The sequence below is a fragment of the Mytilus galloprovincialis genome, chromosome 6 (assembly GCF_965363235.1).
Source record: "Mytilus galloprovincialis chromosome 6, xbMytGall1.hap1.1, whole genome shotgun sequence".
In the NCBI taxonomy this organism is placed as follows: Eukaryota; Metazoa; Mollusca; class Bivalvia; order Mytilida; family Mytilidae; genus Mytilus; species Mytilus galloprovincialis.
Window position 1 is genome coordinate 5468891 of NC_134843.1, and position 18029 is coordinate 5486919.

The 18029-nt window shown below is 32.5% G+C and overlaps 1 protein-coding gene across 2 annotated transcripts; it reads right to left on the minus strand.

The window, feature by feature from the left end:
- Nucleotides 1–380: 380 nt before the first annotated feature.
- On the minus strand, nucleotides 381–12740 carry LOC143078787 (uncharacterized). 2 transcript variants are annotated; one of them, XM_076253754.1, is made up of 7 exons: nucleotides 12589–12740; nucleotides 7210–7349; nucleotides 6431–6532; nucleotides 5068–5158; nucleotides 2451–2571; nucleotides 1967–2061; nucleotides 381–816 (listed from the first exon to the last, which is right to left on the minus strand). In XM_076253754.1, exons 1-7 carry the CDS (start codon nucleotides 12619–12621, stop codon nucleotides 655–657), a joined length of 744 nt encoding a protein of 247 aa, XP_076109869.1. In that variant the 5' UTR covers nucleotides 12622–12740; the 3' UTR covers nucleotides 381–654. The 2 variants fall into 2 exon arrangements, with proteins under 2 accessions (XP_076109869.1, XP_076109870.1); XM_076253755.1 differs by lacking the exons at nucleotides 7210–7349; nucleotides 12589–12740 and adding an exon at nucleotides 6985–7101.
- Between the last annotated feature and the right edge of the window lie 5289 nt (nucleotides 12741–18029).

Consider the following 18029-nt stretch of genomic DNA (forward strand, 5'->3'; position numbering starts at 1 on the left):
AACTTTGAAGCCCTGCTTTGATTGCTGATAAAATAGATGTTAATAATTTAGAAGGAGGTTTCGTGGAGCACTTGGAAGACCCAGAAATATATCGTTGTTTGTAAGGACACTTTTGTAGTTTAGGTATCCAATACAGTGATGGAAGATCCAGTTCTTCATCTTTGGTTGAAAGATAGAGTCTAGTGGTGATAAGACCTACTTCTGCCTTCAACAATGCTGGTAAAAATCATTATCAGTATGTTACATGAGCAGCATTTGGAAATAGAGATATTTCTAAATATAGCTTCAATTTGTAATAGTGCAAATTGCCTTTTGGTATTTTCTTATTCTATTGCTTGTATGCTTTTTTCTAATTTCTAAATATATTGACAACACTAAAACAATTAAATATTATTATTTATCTATAAAATACAAATTCTATTGTTCTGAAATGTCTTCTTCTAAACACTATCTCTGTCATCAATAAAATCTAGTTATATTAGTGAACACTAATCATATTAGTCTACTTAATTAAATTCATGATAATTTGCACTTAGCATCACCACCTTGGCACAATACAACTTCAGCCTCTTTACAAACTTATCACTTTATAATCTAGCAAAAAATAAATATATCACAGTAAAAAATGCCATCCAACTATCAACTTCCAGAAGTTCATTTCCATTTTGATCTGTCACCTAAAATGTTCTTCTCCGGATGAGGATAAGGAATTCCAAACTTCACGCACATTTTTCTTAATGTCTGTTCATATTCTTTGTTTAATTTTGCTGACTGTTGTAAAGCAAATTTAATATCCTCTATTTCTTCAAAGAACCCCTGTAAAAGTAAAGTATATTATTACATTGGTTGCAGTGAATTATATTGATTTCCCAGTTAAATAAAAACCGATAATTTCACGTGGTTATTTCACTCTCTGACGTCATACAACAATAGGCATTGTCAAGACGTCGATAACAGCGGATCAAAACAAATTGTGAATTCGTAGAAAAAAAATATAGTTCCTTACATGTTTTACATTAATTTCTTTAAAAAAAGCCATTTGCCAATGTAATAAAAAGAATAACTAATTAAAGAATTCAAATATCGAAAAATATTCAACTCGTGACCGAACAACACTGATAATTAACTCATGTGCTATGCGCATTCGTGAATTAATGTGTTGTTCGGTCACTTGTTGAATATTTTTCTCTATTTGAATTCTTCGATTACTTATTCTAGAAATATTATTAACTATGAACACAATGTCAATGTCTAACGTCTACATATATTAAGCTCTAAATGACTCTGACCATATGTAGACCCTTTTTCCATTTCATTTCTTTATTCTTTGAAAGAAATGCTTTTTATTCAATATAAATGACCACAAATTTTGAGAAGTTTCAACTTATAGAAGAAGTTAATTTTCTGGTTCCATATGGGATGTTAACTCACCACATGTAACCATACATTTTAAAGAATAACAAGAATGTGTCCATAGTACACGAATGCCCCACTCGCACTATCATTTTCTATGTTCAGTGGACTGTGAAATTGGGGTCAAAACTTTAATTTGGAATTAAAATTAGAAAGATCATATCATAGGGAACATGTGTACTTAGTTTCAAGTTGATGTAACTTTAACTTCATCAAAAACTACCTTGACCAAAAACTTTAACCTGAACTTCGCACTATCATTTTCTATGTTCAGTGGACCATGAAATTGGGGTCAAAACTATAATTTGGCATTAAAATTAGAAAGATCATATCATGGGGAACAAGTGTACTAAGTTTCAAGTTGATTGGACTTCAACTTCTTCAAAATCTACCTTGACCAAAAACTTTAACCTGAAGCGGACGGACGAACAGAGGCACAGACGGACGGACGGACGGACGAACGGAGGCACAGACCAGAAAACATAATGCCCCTCTACTATCGTAGGTGGGGCATACAAAAAGTCTTCTATACATGGGATAAAATCTCACTTACCAAATCTAAACCTTTCAATTCTTTCTTGAGCTTTTCATTTTCCTTTTTTACCTTTACACATTCATTCTTAATATGTGAATATTTATCTTCTGTATCTGAAAAAAGATAAAGGTTAAAATATTTATATATATATATATATATATCAGTATTGCACAAAAAAGTAAAACTACACCCATTCCTCCTTTTTCTTACTTACAAAATAAATATTATGATGTAGCTTAGTTTTGCATGTGTCTGTGTATCATTTCATTGATTGGTTGTTTATGTTTTATAAACACCTCATTCAGCACTCTTGGATTTATATATATATTGGCACCCAGCTTTTATCTGGGGAAGCCAGAGTACCTATAGAGAACCATTAATCTGCAGTAGGAAACAATCAATGTATTAAAAAAAGGCTATGAATGCTGGAAATATAAAGTTTGACATAGAGAGCAATTGGACCATGAATTAGTGTTTTTTTTTCTTTCAAGTTATTACCTACCTTCTTTCTTCTGTGCAATTTTCTTATGTTTACCAACATGTAGATCTAGAAGTTCTTTCTGCGTCTTTTTGTGTTTCTCACTTTCATCAATCAGCTTTCTCTCTAATTCACTCAGTTGTATCTGTAAATCACAAAGCAGAAAGGTTAATGAAAAATGCAGATAACTTTCTGTATCTGCGCAATTATTAAAGAAATATTGGACAGCAAAACTAGAATACAATATCACAAAAATTAACTACTATATAGATAAGGAAGGAAGCATCTGTGTACCTAGCTGAAAAATTGAACTATAACCAGAAAGTATTCAATATTCTTTGAGAGACTTATGTCAAGGTAGTTTGATAGTTATGAAGCCAATTACAAAAATTAAGAAGTTTAAGAGATCTTGATTATTTCTTGATCAGTTTAATGAAATGGGCTAACACACACAATAGTGGCAATACTGAAGTGCAAAACACTTTAACCCTTAAAAATATAGAATCACATGTACTTAGCACTGCTACAATTTACAAATAATGCTACATTTTGTATTTAAATTTCAAAATAAAAGATTATATTTTTTCAAAACCTTTTCAGTCACAATTTTTGCAATAACAAAACATTGACAAATAAAATGCTTCGCTGATCACAGACTGATACTACTGCCGAGGTTGAACCCTGAACAGTTGGGGCAAATTTGGACACAATATTCAAGCATGATACTTTCTGAATTTGGATTGTGATCAAATTTTTGACATAATATAGGTTTCTGACACAAAATAAATGTGGTCAAAAATCTTACAAATCTATTCCACAATACTACATGCAATTGAAGATTTCTCCTTGAACTTTTCAAAAATTTGAAATTTGGAAAACTTCGAAAAAAAATATGTACCCCTTAAAAAAAATAGGAAAAAAATCCCCCCAACCAACTTTTTGAATAACCCTTAGGAGCAAATACCTCCAAACTCAATCCCAGCCTTTCCTTTGTTGTATAGAACCTTGAAAAATTTTAAAGAGATCCATACACTTAAACACAAGTTATTGTCTAGAAACTAGAAAAATGCTTGTTTTGCCCCTTTTCTGTCCCTCATTCCTGCATGTTTAGGGCATTACCCCTAAACTCAATCCCAGCCTTCCCTTTGTGATATGGAACTTTGTGGTACAATGTCAGAGAGATCCATACACTTAAACATAAGTTATTCTTTGGAAACTACAAAAATGCTTTTTTTACCTTTTTTTGCCCTCAATTCCTCAACTGTTGGCATCTTAACCCCCAAAATGAATCCCAAACTTTTACTTATGTAATTGAACCTTGTGGTACAATTATAGAACAATCAGAGTACTTATACACAAGTTATTGTCCTGAAACTAAAAAAATGCTTGTTTTGGCCCCCAATTCCTAAACAGTTGGGACTTTCATAAAATTTCATACACTTAAACTAAAATCATTGTCCGGAAATCAAATGTCTTAAAACGACACAGACGATGTGATACCAATATACAACTGCAAAATTTTATGTGGTCCTATAGAGAATAATACATGGCAAAATCCATATCGTATGCCCTATCATCCCGAGATACCAATATCAGCCACAGGATATTTAGGCCCGAGGGATGATATTGGTTGAGGGTGATACAGCATGTGATACAGATTTTGCCATGTTTTATACGCTTTATCATATATTTCAACAGGAGAGTACAGAACATATGAACAGCTTTCTGATCCCTAGCACCTGGGTTACCTTCAGTTCTACTTTTGTCTTGTTTTAAAAGCTTTAAAAGAACTGCTCAATTACTCATCTGAAGCACCTGGGTTACCTTACAAATTGCGTGCTGTTGTTCAAAAATTATTTTGTTTATTGTATTTTTTTGTGTGTTTTGTATGGTATTTCATTGAGTTCTTTTTATAGTTGCATTTCGTGTATCAGAAATATGAAAATTCGAAGTTTGTGACTTCATATTCCAAACAATGACATCATTCAATAAATTGCGCCACGCCCTAATGACCATTCATAAAGAACCCATTTTGAGGGAAAAAAATTCTGAAGAAGCTTGCATAAACTAAAACAGAGTTAATGTAAAAAAAAAAAAAAAAAAGTAGGGGTGCGATAAAGGGTAGAGGTGTGATAAAGGGTGTGAAAAAGGGTATGATAAAGGGTGCGCATCAAAGTTGCGCAATATGGATTAAACAGCAGGCTATTTATCAAATATTCAAAACTACTTTATTTACTACTAAATGTATGATAAATAAAAATTATGAATCTACAATATAATATATGTATAATGAGGGCTTTGAGAGAAAATGAGATATTGTAATTACTTTAAAAAAATCAATGATCACCTTCTTAAATTAAAGTGTTTTTTTATCATCATATTTTTTTATCATTATTATATATATAAATCAAACTGCCTTTGAAATCAACTGACACAACTTGATTCATTTTAGTAATACTAGAACATGAATAAATCTGAATAGGAAAAAAGTGTTAAAGATGAACACTTATTAACATTAGGATTGCTTTATACTCCTCTCTTTTTTTAAAGGGAAAGTTGTTATATGATTCAAAAGATTACCACTCAATTTTCAATAAGCCCTACTTAATTATTGAAGAAAGCAAACGCCTAAGAATATTACATTTAAGTCTGTAATAGTTTCCATGTGTGACATATTTAGTTTGACTTCTTTTTCGTATCTTCTCATCATCTGATTATGCATAGATAACAGTCTGAAAAGAAAAAAATAATGCATAAAAAACAGTCTAATAAGAAAATCTAATTCATAGATAACAGTCTGATAGTGAAGATAATGCTTAAATAACAGTCAGACAGTTTAGATAATGCTTAGATAACAGTCTGATAGTGAAGATAATGCTTAAATAACAGTCAGACAGTTTAGATAATGCATAGATAACAGTCTGAAAGATAAGATAATGTGTAGATAACAGTCATAGAGTGTAGAATAGAAAATGCATAGATAACAGCCTGAAAGAGTAGATAATGTATAGATAACAGTCAGAGATTGTAAATAATGTATAAATAACAGCCTGAAAGAGTAAATAATGTATAGATAACAGTCAAAGAGTGTAGATAATGCATAGATAACAGACTGAAAGATAAGATAATGTGTAGATAACAGTCATAGAGTGTAGAATAGGTTATGCATAGATAACAGCCTGAAAGTGTATATAATGCATAGATAACAGCCTGAAAGTGTATATAATGCATAGATAACAGTCAGAGATAACAGATAATACATAGAAAACAGTCTGAAAGTGTAGATAATGCATAGATAACAGCCTGAAAGTGTAGATAATGCATAGATAACAGTCTGACAGAGTAAATAATGTATAAATAACAGTCAAAGAGTGTAGACAATGTATAGAAAACAGTCTGAAAGTGTAGATAATGCATAGATAACAGTCTGAAAGTGTAGATAATACATAGATAACAGTCTAAAAGTGCAGAAAATGCATAGATACAGTACAGCCTGGAAGTGTAGATAATGCATAGTTGACAGTCTGAAAGTGTATTTAATACATAGATAATGCATAGATAGTCAGACATTGTAAATTAAATCATATTCATTAAATACCAAAATATTTGTATAATAACATGAACAAGAACAGTTCATTTTACACTAGAAATTATTGTATGGCCATTAAAGATCAAGTTCCTGATGCATTATAGTTTAGTAACAGCCTACAATTGTTTATAGCCTAGAGCAACATCATCAAGATTCAAATACACATTTTTACACATTTGTCCTTTGGCCTTTATGAATAGTTGCAATTGTCAAAGTATCTAGTTCAACATTATATAACTTTTAAGTTTACCATAAATTCATTCAACAGAAAAAAAATATTTTAGCAGAATACTTCTGTCATTTTGGTGTTATAAAATTACCATTTGGGCAGCTTATTTGCCACTTAGAACAGTTGAGTAGTCAGAATCCTAACCATCTGCTACAGTTATAAAATAAAATAAATACAAAAGTTTACTTGTTTGTTTTATCAACATCATTTTCTTTAGCTTCTTCACTTTTCTTTTTCTGAAAACATATAGGCTGCCAAGATCTTCCAGGTTCTGTCTGACAACTAGTGCTGAAATATACAAACACATGTAGATAGATTTCAGAAGATGTGGTATGAGTACCAATGAGACAACTCTCCATCTAAGTTTCAATTTGTAAAAAGTAAACTATTATAGATCAAAGAACAGCCTTCAACACAGAGCCTTGGTTCACTCTGAAAAGCTAGCTATGGTGGGCCAAAAAAATGAGTAGTGTAATACCATTCAAACTGGAAAACCAACAGTCTAATCTATATAAAAACAAGAAGCGAGAAACACTTATGAACCATAATCAATGAATTGCTTATAAGATAAAGATAAAAAAACTAAAAGATTAATTGAGATTAAATGGCCATACAGTATAAAAATAAGGAGATGTAGATGATTGCCAATGAGACGTTTCAAGAACAACTTCTCCTTCCTCCCTATATGTAAGGGTTGGAAAGATTAATCATCTTGTTCATGTATCATTTTGATAACTTACTCCCTGGTGGTGACATAACTCTTTAGAAGGTGATAACTTACTCCCTGGTGGTGACATAACTCTTTAGAAGGTGATAACTTACTCCCTGGTTGTGACATAACTCTTTAGAAGGTGATAACTTACTTCCTGGTGGTGACATAACTCTTTAGGTGATAACTTACTCCCTGGTTGTGACATAACTCTTTAGAAGGTGATAACTTACTTCCTGGTGGTGACATAACTTACTTCCTGGTTGTGACATAACTCTTTAGAAGGTTGTCAATGTTTTCTTTTTGTTTGAAGACTTGTAATTCTTTATGGTATGTATCTCTTTGTTCTTTAACCTTTAAATACTTTCTTTTCAAGTCTATATTTTCTGATGATAACTACAACAAAAATGTTTTGTGTTTTTAAAGTTCATAGCATGAAGAAAAAAAAATTTGATCAGTAAATATAATAGATACAATTGCTGTATCAAAACATAAAGTAAAAAAAAAATGCTCTTTTAAACAAATCGCGAAATCAAATAAAACCTGGTTTTATAGCTAGCTAAACCTCTCACTTGTATGACAGTCCAATAAAATTCCATTATATTGACAATGATTTAGCTGTCAAATTCATGTTCACCAATTTGACACAAATTCTCATATTTGATTTATAACATACTAAAACATATATCAAAATTACAATAAGTTTGAAATAAACAGTTAACAATGCATGTGCTCTATTACATATTTCAGAATTTTGTATGTATTAAAGTCTAGTCTCAAGCTAAATAACTATCAAGATGACCTCTGAGGATTGCAGACGATCACAATACCTGATATAGACACCTGATATAGACATATCTTAGGTCCGAGATCACAATTATTTCGTAGTGCATTTCTTTTAGAACATTAATGAAAATTAAAAAAATCCCACATGCGCTTTCTCAATGAAATTTTTAGTGTGTTGTACTACTTTTGGGACAAATTATATCAAAATTATAGAAAACTTCATCAGCTCTAACTCAAAATATGGACAATTTTATGTTTAGGGCGTCTTGAAATCTTTTGACAGCTTCCGAAGTGCTAATTATTAACCTTTTTCAGCTGGACCAAATCATTACTTTCCTTTAAAATTCTGGACCCAAATTTATTTACAGTGTAATTTCAAACCCCACCCCCTACTTGCAATTTGAGGCATCAAACATGGAGAAATAAATTTGGAAGGGGTATAAAAATTAATGGCAAGTAACCCACTGTCAACACTAGGGACTATATTTGTGGACAACAAAAATCAAGGGATGATAATTGTGGTCTCGGACCTAATATCCAGAAATAGAAAGTGACCTACATTGTAGTGCAATTGGATATTTCAAGGACTGTTTGATTTCATGTTATAGATTAAAAGAATAAGTTAATTAGCATGCAATAAATGAATACATCTTGTAATATAGACCTCATCCCTATTTGGATATCAACAACACTTGACCTGAGAATTTGCAACACTTGAACCATTGACATCATACAACAAACACTTTCCCTCTTGTAGCATCAGACATTCTCTATTGTGTCAGTGACGTCAAAATATTAATAGAAATGTTAAATTAGTGATGCCAGTGATGACAAACAAATATTGATGCGGTAAATTCCGTCTGGCCCTACTGTCCAGTGGTAAGCATAGGGGTTTGTTACAATTTGCTGGGTTTACTATCTATATATTAACCCTGAAAAAATCAATGATTTTTTTTTATAGTAAACCCAGCAACTTGTAACAAACCCCTGTGGGTAAGCAAGGATCTAACACTATTATGCAAAGGGGTCATTTTTTTACATCCATGCATTGTTTCATGTTTAAATAAAAACACGAATCTGGGCACATTGACCAAAAATGATTTTGCCCCCTTTCAAGTTCGCACCCCACACATTTGCACCCTTAATGAAGGTTTTGTGTTGAATAAGTTTTTAATTGTGCTTTAGTTAACACATTGCTATAAAATAAAGAAACTATTTTTTTTTTTATTATTTCAAAAAAAAGTGACATTCTAAAAACGTATTTAACAGGTTTTCATTTTTTTTCTTTGTAGAATACTTTTCTTGAATTGTTTGTACCATAGAAATAAAGATGTATGAATGCTTTTCATTTTGAATCATAACACACATAATTTTCTATTTACGTTGGGATACTTTGGTAAGATTTTCATGACCTGGTTTTATGGGTCTAGCAAGCCCAATATGGACGCAATTACGAACGGCACTATATTTATATATCTGGCAGAAAAAAATCAATGACAGCGATCTAAATTATGAAACATACATTAATCTTATCTTAAACACATTTCCTAAGAAAATAAGAAGTGTTATATGGTATTTTACTTCAAATTCTTCAGCAGTAGTTGAAGACGAAATTAGTGACAACAAATTTTCTTTGAAAAGGAAATAATTTGGATTTTTTGTTTTTATGCAAGTTCTTTCATCTAAGAAGCACTGAATTCTCTTTAATAGTTATTCCACAAGGACGCAGTGTGTCAGTGTAAGATCACCCCGATGGCGGGAGGCCAGAGGGTGATCTAACACTGACACACCAAGTCCGAATGGGATAACTATTTTACCTCCCAACTGTTTTAGATTAGACGAAAAACCGTCTACAATTCATAAAATCAAGTTTAGAACGCCATACAACCATTATAATATACTTTATATATTATTATATGATGTATACCCTTTATGACCCCTGAACAGGATGAGTAGATATCAAACAATGTCAACTCGCCCCACTTGCCAATCGGCCCACACTACATCGCCACTTTATAAAAAAATCGCCCTGCTATTGTTTACCAACTCTTCCCACTATTGAAAAAGTGTAAAATCCAATTTAACAATTAGTCTGACAACTCACTTATTAACGAAAAAGGTTTAAAACCCCACTGAATAGAAGTCTGCCAACTCGCCCCACTTTTTAAAAGATCTTGCTTCCTTTAACTATGTTAAATTACTGTTACTTCCTGGTGTAGTGGTATGTGTCGTGGCTTGATATGCTAAAGGTCTTGAGTTTGAATCCCTGCATATACACTGGATTTTTTCTATGTGAATTTTGATAGATAGTCTTTTCCATATAATTAATTATAAGTTTTATAGTGGATTTGACATTCCCGCCAAAATGTTACAGAACAAAGGAAAGCATGCATAACAAAGAAACTCAAACTAGGGTGATCTGGTAGGGGTGATCTGGCTCAGATCACTCCTGTTAGAACAAAGGAACTGGGATGTAATTTTAGTTAGTGAACCTATGATTTTAATTTATATTTAACCTTTACTTTCAGAGTTCTCGGGACTTTTCAATAAAAATACTATTTTCTTCTGACAATGCTCAGGGTCACCCGAGTCTGAGAAAACATTCATTTTTGAATCATTTGGGCAAGATAAAGGGTATCACACATGTATATGAACAGATTCAGGAGATATTTTTCTATCTATATAATGACAAAAGAAGGCAATTTGCACTAGCTTGTGTAATTCATGTAATTTCCAAGAGAGGGAGTCATTATTTTGACATTTACGAAACTTAATTTTTTTCGTCGTCTGCAACATTAACCAAGTGTGCATGAACTTTTTTTTCATGAAAACACAAGTAATGTAGTGGGTTTTTGATTAATAGAAACATTTATTAATTATCATGAATAAATATAATATGGAGTGGGGGGCTCATATTCGCCGGTGGCACAATTTCACCGTTTTATGATTTTGAGGTGTAAAAACTTCAAAGGCTGGCTGAAATGAAGGAAATATGCCGATAAATTATAATTTTATAACAAATATATGATTATTTTTTAAACTTAAACAAAATTACAGCACTTACTGCAAAGGACCGAAAAACGGACAACGATTTTTTTGTCAATTTGTTCTGAGTGGTTGGGCTGACATCCATAAAGGCATACCTCAGGGTTCAATACTAGGGCCATTGTTGTTTAACATATTTATAAATGATATTTTTCTTTTTGTTAAAAATGGTAGTTTATATAACTATGCAGATGACAATATTTTGTCTTTTTGTACTCCAGATTTCGATTTATTAATTTCAACTTTGGAATCTGATTCAAAAATACTTATTGAGTGGTTCAGGGTGAATAAAATGCAAGCAAATCCTGACAAATTTAAAGTTTTGGCTGTTGGTAAAAAGACCTTTGAAAAGAACCCATCTATACAAATTCAAAATTCGAACCTCACATGTGAAAAAACAGTAAAATTTATTAGGCATTGAAATAGACTACCAGCTAAATTTTGATGTTCATATCAGCTCAATCTGTAGGAAGGCGTCACAGCAATTAAATGTTTTAAAACGTTTAGGCTCAGTTTTGGATAGACTTAGTAAACTTACTATATTTCATACTTTTATTCCTTGTAATTTTTAATTTTTGCCCTTTGGCATGGCATTTTTGCACTGAGAAAAATTCCAAAAAACTAGAAAAGGTGCAGGAAAGAGCACTCTGTTTTGTGTATGAGGATTTTACCAGCTCCTACAAGGACCTCTTACTTAAAGCTAAGGTGCCCTCCTTGCAGATCAGACGGATAAGAACAATGGCTCTATAAACTTTTAAAATTATAAACAACATAGCTCCTGTGTGCTTACAAAATTTGGTAAATGTCAAAAAATCTAAATATTCTTTCAGGTATGTAATATTCTTGAAATTCCACAGGTAAAGTCAACCCGTTACGGTAAAAAATCGTTCAAATTTGCTGCTGCTACTTTATGGAACAGCCTTCCAAACCATTTCAGGACTGAAAACAGTTTTTCACATTTTAAAAGTCTTGTTCAGTCCTGGAACGTTTTGGAATGTTGCTGTTCTGCTTGCAGATAATTTTTGAGCTGTTATTATTTATGCTGCTTTGGGTTGCTCTGGTCAAGCATGGTTTTACTTCATTTTAAAATTTGTTGCTTATTTTTATTGCATGCTATGTATGTGAGATTTTAACTTTGTATTACAGGTTATTTTTAATGTCAAAATGCACTGTTTTTATGTTATTTATTTGTTTTTATATTCGGTCAAAAGCTCCTTAGAGCTTGTGTTGCCTTTTTGAAATTATGCCGAATCAAAATAAAGTTTTCTTATCTTATCTTATATCTTATCTTATAATTTCCTGAATGAAAAACAGGATTTTCAAAGATTTTTTCTTCGTAATTTTTTGACTGATTGGCCTAAATTTCTGTTTTTTTTTACACCTTTGAAATGTCTGCTGTTCATCTATAATGAAGTTTATTTGATAAATATTAAATATGCAGTTATCTGGTTTTAAATAGATGTTTAAAAATGGCGAATATGTGTCCCCCAGTGACAAAACATCAGGAAATTTCAAACACCCTTTAATCTAACTTTACAGATGATTATTTTCAAACAGACATGTTTTCAAGCTTGGGAATGTTTTGCATTTGAAGTTTAAATATCTTCATATGGAAATATCAGTATACTTCAAAAACATATAGACCTGAACATAAACTGTAGAAAACATGCAAAGATATGGCGAAAATGAGCACCCCACTCTAAGGGGACAAACATTAAAAATCGTTCGTAATTGCGTCCAGTCGTAATTGCGTCCGGTAAGGCTTTCTGTTAAGCTTGGCTTATATCAATAGATATAAAATAACCTTCATGCATTTATGAATATCGGGAAATGACATAATTTCTCAATCCAAAGAAAAAATGCGTCCCTGGCAGCAACAGAGTTATACCCCTTATATTTTGCCGGCATGCAATGCTCTCGTCAGATTGTTCTGTTTTAAAATTATATAAAGTTTCACCAAACCCAATTCATAATTTTAAAAATAATATACAAAAACCTTAGTAAAGAGGGAATTATATTTTTTTAGTTGTCATTAAACATTTACAATATTTGTGGTAGTACAAATTTAAGCAAACATAAACAACAAAAAAAACAAAAAAAACAAAATAATATACGAAAGTTAATCTAATAAGTGATAAATTTAATTATAATATTACAATATAGATCAATATAATATTCAATATTCATGTTACAATAAGACCTCTGTCCTCAGTTCTAACAGAGACATATATATGTGTATATATGTCTCTGGTTCTAATGACCTTTTAAAAAAGAAGCCAATAATTCTAACATGTATTTTTAGGAAGCGGGATAAAATAATTTTTGATCATCAAGTAAAGGAATAAAATGGTCATCCGTATATCATTAAAATTTTAGTTTCACCTGACTCTCCTCCTGTGTTAAAGAAGTCTGAGTGTAAGTATTCAGTTTACCTCAATCCTCTTATATAGCTTAACTTATCAATGCTTGGCATTTTCGAATCACCCATTTCTGTACCTTTCCTTTTCTAGTAGTATACCTTTAAAAATCTTTATAAAAATATTTTGGTGGCTCGGATGTTTAATCAAATCTTAAACCTCTACAACATAAGATGAACGTTTCAACTTGAATTATCCTTTTAAAAATTATGGTTGACAATTATGTGACTACTTCAACCAATATTCACCAATCACCATCTTGTGAAATAGAAATAAAGCAGACAACAAAAGATACTGGAACTTCATGTAGTGTCGATAGCACACCACATAATTTTTTAGAACTTCCCGGCCTAAGGAAACAACCACCAGACAACGAATACACGTTTCTTCCTTACAACCAAACCACGAGAGATTAAAAGTTACCACTTTCAATGTTGAAGGGGTTAAAACTAATAAAAATTATATTTTGAACCTACTAAAAGCAAAGGATACAATCCTGTGTGCTCAAGAACATTGGCTTTGGGACTATGAGAAAGGAAAACTGGATGAATTATTTCCAAAATTTAATAATTACATAAGATGTCATGATACATTCGATCCTATTGTAAATTTCCAAGCACCAAGGGGACAAGCGGGTATAGCTATCTTATGGCCCAAAAAGTGGAACGATTTAATAAGAAAATTGCCAGAAGGCAACGAAAGAGTCATTGCTATCTCTGTTCAAACCAAGGACCGACAAGTTTGTATTATCAACTCATACCTACCTACTTCAAATACAAACTCAGTAATTAAATATAGGGAACATTTAGATATTATCAAATTTCTTATACAAAAGTATTGCTATATGGATTTCATAATCTGTGGGGACCTAAACGGAACCTTACTCAATTCAAGGCATAATCAACATGATAGAATATTAAAAGAGTTTGTCAAAGACTATAATCTACATCAACTAGATGATGATGATCACCTACACTCTTTCTTTCATCATAATGGAAAATCTACATCTAAAATAGACTACATCCTGTCATCAAATAGCAACCTTATCCACTCTATTCAAACTTTCTCACAAGATGCAATAAATTTATCAGCCCATGTACCAGTCAAGGCTCTTTTAACACTTCAAGCCGACAAACAAAAACAAAAAAAAATCATCAAATTTCAGCAACGAAGTACTGCATAAAACAGAATGGGAAAAGTGTGTACCAGCTATTTACAGTGAAGCAGTAAAAAAATCATTAGACCAAAATAAAAATCGAAAAGTAACAACAGAAGACCAAACAAATAATCTAATAGATGCAATTAAACAAGCTGCAAGGAAAACAATTCCGACAAAAACTTTGAAAATCCGCGGCCCAAGACTAAAAGTTTCACAACATGCAAAAAAGTTGCTTACGATTAGTAAACAGAAACACAGGATATGGGACCTTCATGGGAGAAAGAGAGGTGAGGACACTTGTTTTTTGGAACTGAAGGAAGCAAAAAGGAACGTAAGAAAAAGACTACGGCAAGAAAGAGCAACTGAATGTAAAGAATTTTTATAAAAAACTGGAAAGTGAACCCAACTCTAAAAATTTCTTCAGATTAATACGCAGAAATACAAACAGTACTAAAGAACTTGCTACAACCATACTATATGATGATCATGAACTCACTGATCCTGAAGAACAAAGAGAGGCAATGGCAAAATATTTTCAAAATTTAGCAACACCTAAGGACGATCCTGATTTTGATGAAAAATTTCTAAATAACTGCCAATTCCGCTGTGAAATTATAAAAGAAATCTGTAGCTTATCTGATTCTAGTTCAGACAAATTCAACCCCACCGAAATTTCTGAGGCAATATCAAATCTGAACAATGGAAAGGCATGCGATGAATATGGGCTATCTGCTGAACACTTCAAATCTGCTGAAGAGGTTGTTGTTCCGTATCTCGTTTATCTATTTAATCAAATATTGGCTGAGAAAAAGGTACCAATCCAATTTAAAACCGGTATTCTTAATGCAGTATGTAAGAAAAACAAAGATGACAAAATTCTTGATAACTACAGAGGCATCACAACACCGTATCATCAATTATAGGAAAAATTTTTGAACATGTTATCCTTCAGAGAGTGCTTCTGAAATTAGATAAACAATCAGAGTTACAATTTGGCTTCACAAGTGGCCTCTCACCAGCAATGGCAGCACTGCTAGTCTCTGAATCGGAACTTATATCAAAAAAACAAAAATCTAAATTAATTTTCGGACTTCTGGATTCACAAAAGGCATTTGATGTTGTTCATCATGATATTCTTCTTGACAAGTTATTTGACCAAAATATTGATCCAGATATTTGGGAAATCATTTTTGATATGTACAACAACCTTACCTCTAAAGTTAAATGGAAAAACGGATTTAGTAACAGCTTCCCTGTACGGCAAGGAGTCCGCCAAGGAGGAATTCTATCCACCCATTTGTACAAACTGTACATTAACGACCTACTTAAAGAACTTGAAGAGAATGGTATGGGCCAGTACATCGGCACAAACTTTACGGGATGTCCAACCTGTGCAGATGACATTATACTACTATCATCAACTGAAGAAGAAATGCAATCTATGCTAGATACATCTAAAAGATACTCAGACAAACATAGATACAAGATCCATCCAACCAAAAGCGTTACAATTAATAAGTATAGTAACTCAAAAACAACGAAGAGTGAAGTTCAATTCAAACTCGATGATAAAAACATGCCATCAGCTAACCAAGGTACACATTTGGGTATCATCAGAGCAATTAAGGACCAAAATAAAACAAACATCCAGGACAGAATAAGCTTAGCCAGAAGAACAGCTTACTCTCTTATGAACGTTGGAGTACATGGTACAAATGGACTAAACCCTAAAACTTCCTATATGATATATAGAGTATACGTTCTACCAAGGCTACTTTACAGCCTGGAAGTTCTGCCACTCAATAATGGGGACATTAAGTTGCTAAGAGATTTCCATGTGAATTTTTTGAGACAAATACAAGCTCTTCCTTCACGTACAGCAATTTCAGCAGTATACTTACTCGTGGGTGCTCTCCCCATAGAGGCAGAAATTCACAAAAGAGTTCTTAGCCTGTTCCACTCCATCTTTTCATCTAACAACGAGAATCTAAAAAAGGCTCTAGAGAGGCAATATGTTCTGCAAACACATGAATTAACCTTCCTTAACAGAGTAGCAGATATTTTATACATGTATAATCTTCCTCCATGGACTGATCTGAAAGATCAATTACCATCAAAGTTATCATGGAAATGCAAGGCAAAAGAAGCAATAAACAACTACTGGAAAGTGAATCTTCAAAGGGACGCCAATAGCAAAACAACACTAAAATTTCTCTGCATCCCTAATTTAGACATAGGAAAACCTCATTCTATCTGGAACAGTCTACCACCAAACATTGGCGAACTCAGGAAAGCAACAATAAAAGCAAGGTTATGCACAGGGACATATATATTTCAATCGCAGAAAGCTCGTTTCTCAAATATGAATCTTGATGCAACTTGCCCAATCTGTCAACTGGAAGAAGAAGATATCATCCATTTTCTCACTCGCTGTCCCGTTCTGGAAGGTATACGCAGAGAATCTCTTAGTGTTATCAAAAGAATTACCATCAATAAAATTGGGCTAGGCAACTGGAATTCTAACTTTCACGAGAGAACTTGTATTGCCCAACTAATCTTGGATTGTCAGCAACTGGCTCTAAACAATATTCTCCCTCTGGATGACCTTTTCCTTAATTCAATAGAAGAACTAAGCAGGAACCTATGTTATAGACTCCATCTAAAGAGAGTATCCTTTCTTAATATCTAGTTCCCATAAGGTCAGTGTGGTTGTACCGCGCTATACCTTAACCAGCTATCTTCAATTTCATGAAATGAAATATGGCTTATTCTCTGGACAATCTAAGGAATCATCATTAATAATTTTTCGACAGTACAACTAGGTCAGTGTGGTTGTTCCGCGCTAAACCTTAATTACATCAATCTTATACACGCCTGGTAAACCATCTAATCTCAACCAAATGTTGAGACGGAAAAAAGTATTCTGGCACTTCCTGTTGAGCTATTCTGGTTCAAAATATTCAAAATAAACACAGGGTAGGTCGACTTTTCGTCAATTTACTGAAAATCAATGCGTTTTTTGTAAAATCGGAGAATGTCATGCCAGAGATATTTGAATTACAGTTTGTCTCGTGTATAACACAAATGAATGGGATTTAAAATGACATCGTAATGACTTTTCTCTAGCAGGTAAATATGGCCAGCGCAGTCTGCTATTGACAAAATGACAGTGATATCATTGATAAACTAGCATATATATTAGTAAATTAGTATTTTTCTAAAACGTTGGGGCTGCTTCATTTGTTCTAGGGCGGGCTATGCCCGGTTCGCCCTATCACGTGACCGGGTTAAATATGGCTGAAAATAAAACGAGTGGAACCGGCTGATTTAAAGATGGCGACAGAATTTCAAGTTTATACTGTTTTTCTTTCTAAGCTAGGGAATATAAAAAATGAACCTGTTAACAATATGAATATATATTTTTAAAATGCAATCTTTTTTTCTTAGGCCTTATTCATCATAAAAACGTTTTTCCGACATAAATTTTATAAACTTGAAAATAAAATATAGCATGGCAATTTATTATCGTCATAGTTGACCAATGCAGTATCATATAATATAGTCTGATTGAAAAAAATTAAATCTTCACCTTTCAAATTCCGACAATTTATCTAAAATTACGCTTCCCGCCATACTTTTATGACCGGCTGATTGCTTGCCGGTGAGTGA

Bases quoted from the DNA above. Each gene is read 5' to 3' on its own strand.
- LOC143078787 (XM_076253754.1), bottom strand. From the start codon at position 12,621: ATGTCATTTCCCGATATTCATAAATGCATGAAG. The intron at 2,062-2,450 runs GTAGGTAATAAC...ATCTTTTTTCAG, and splicing joins AATTGCACAGAAGAAAGAAG to ATACAGAAGATAAATATTCA. The intron at 817-1,966 runs GTAAGTGAGATT...TTACTTTTACAG, and splicing joins AATTGAAAGGTTTAGATTTG to GGGTTCTTTGAAGAAATAGA.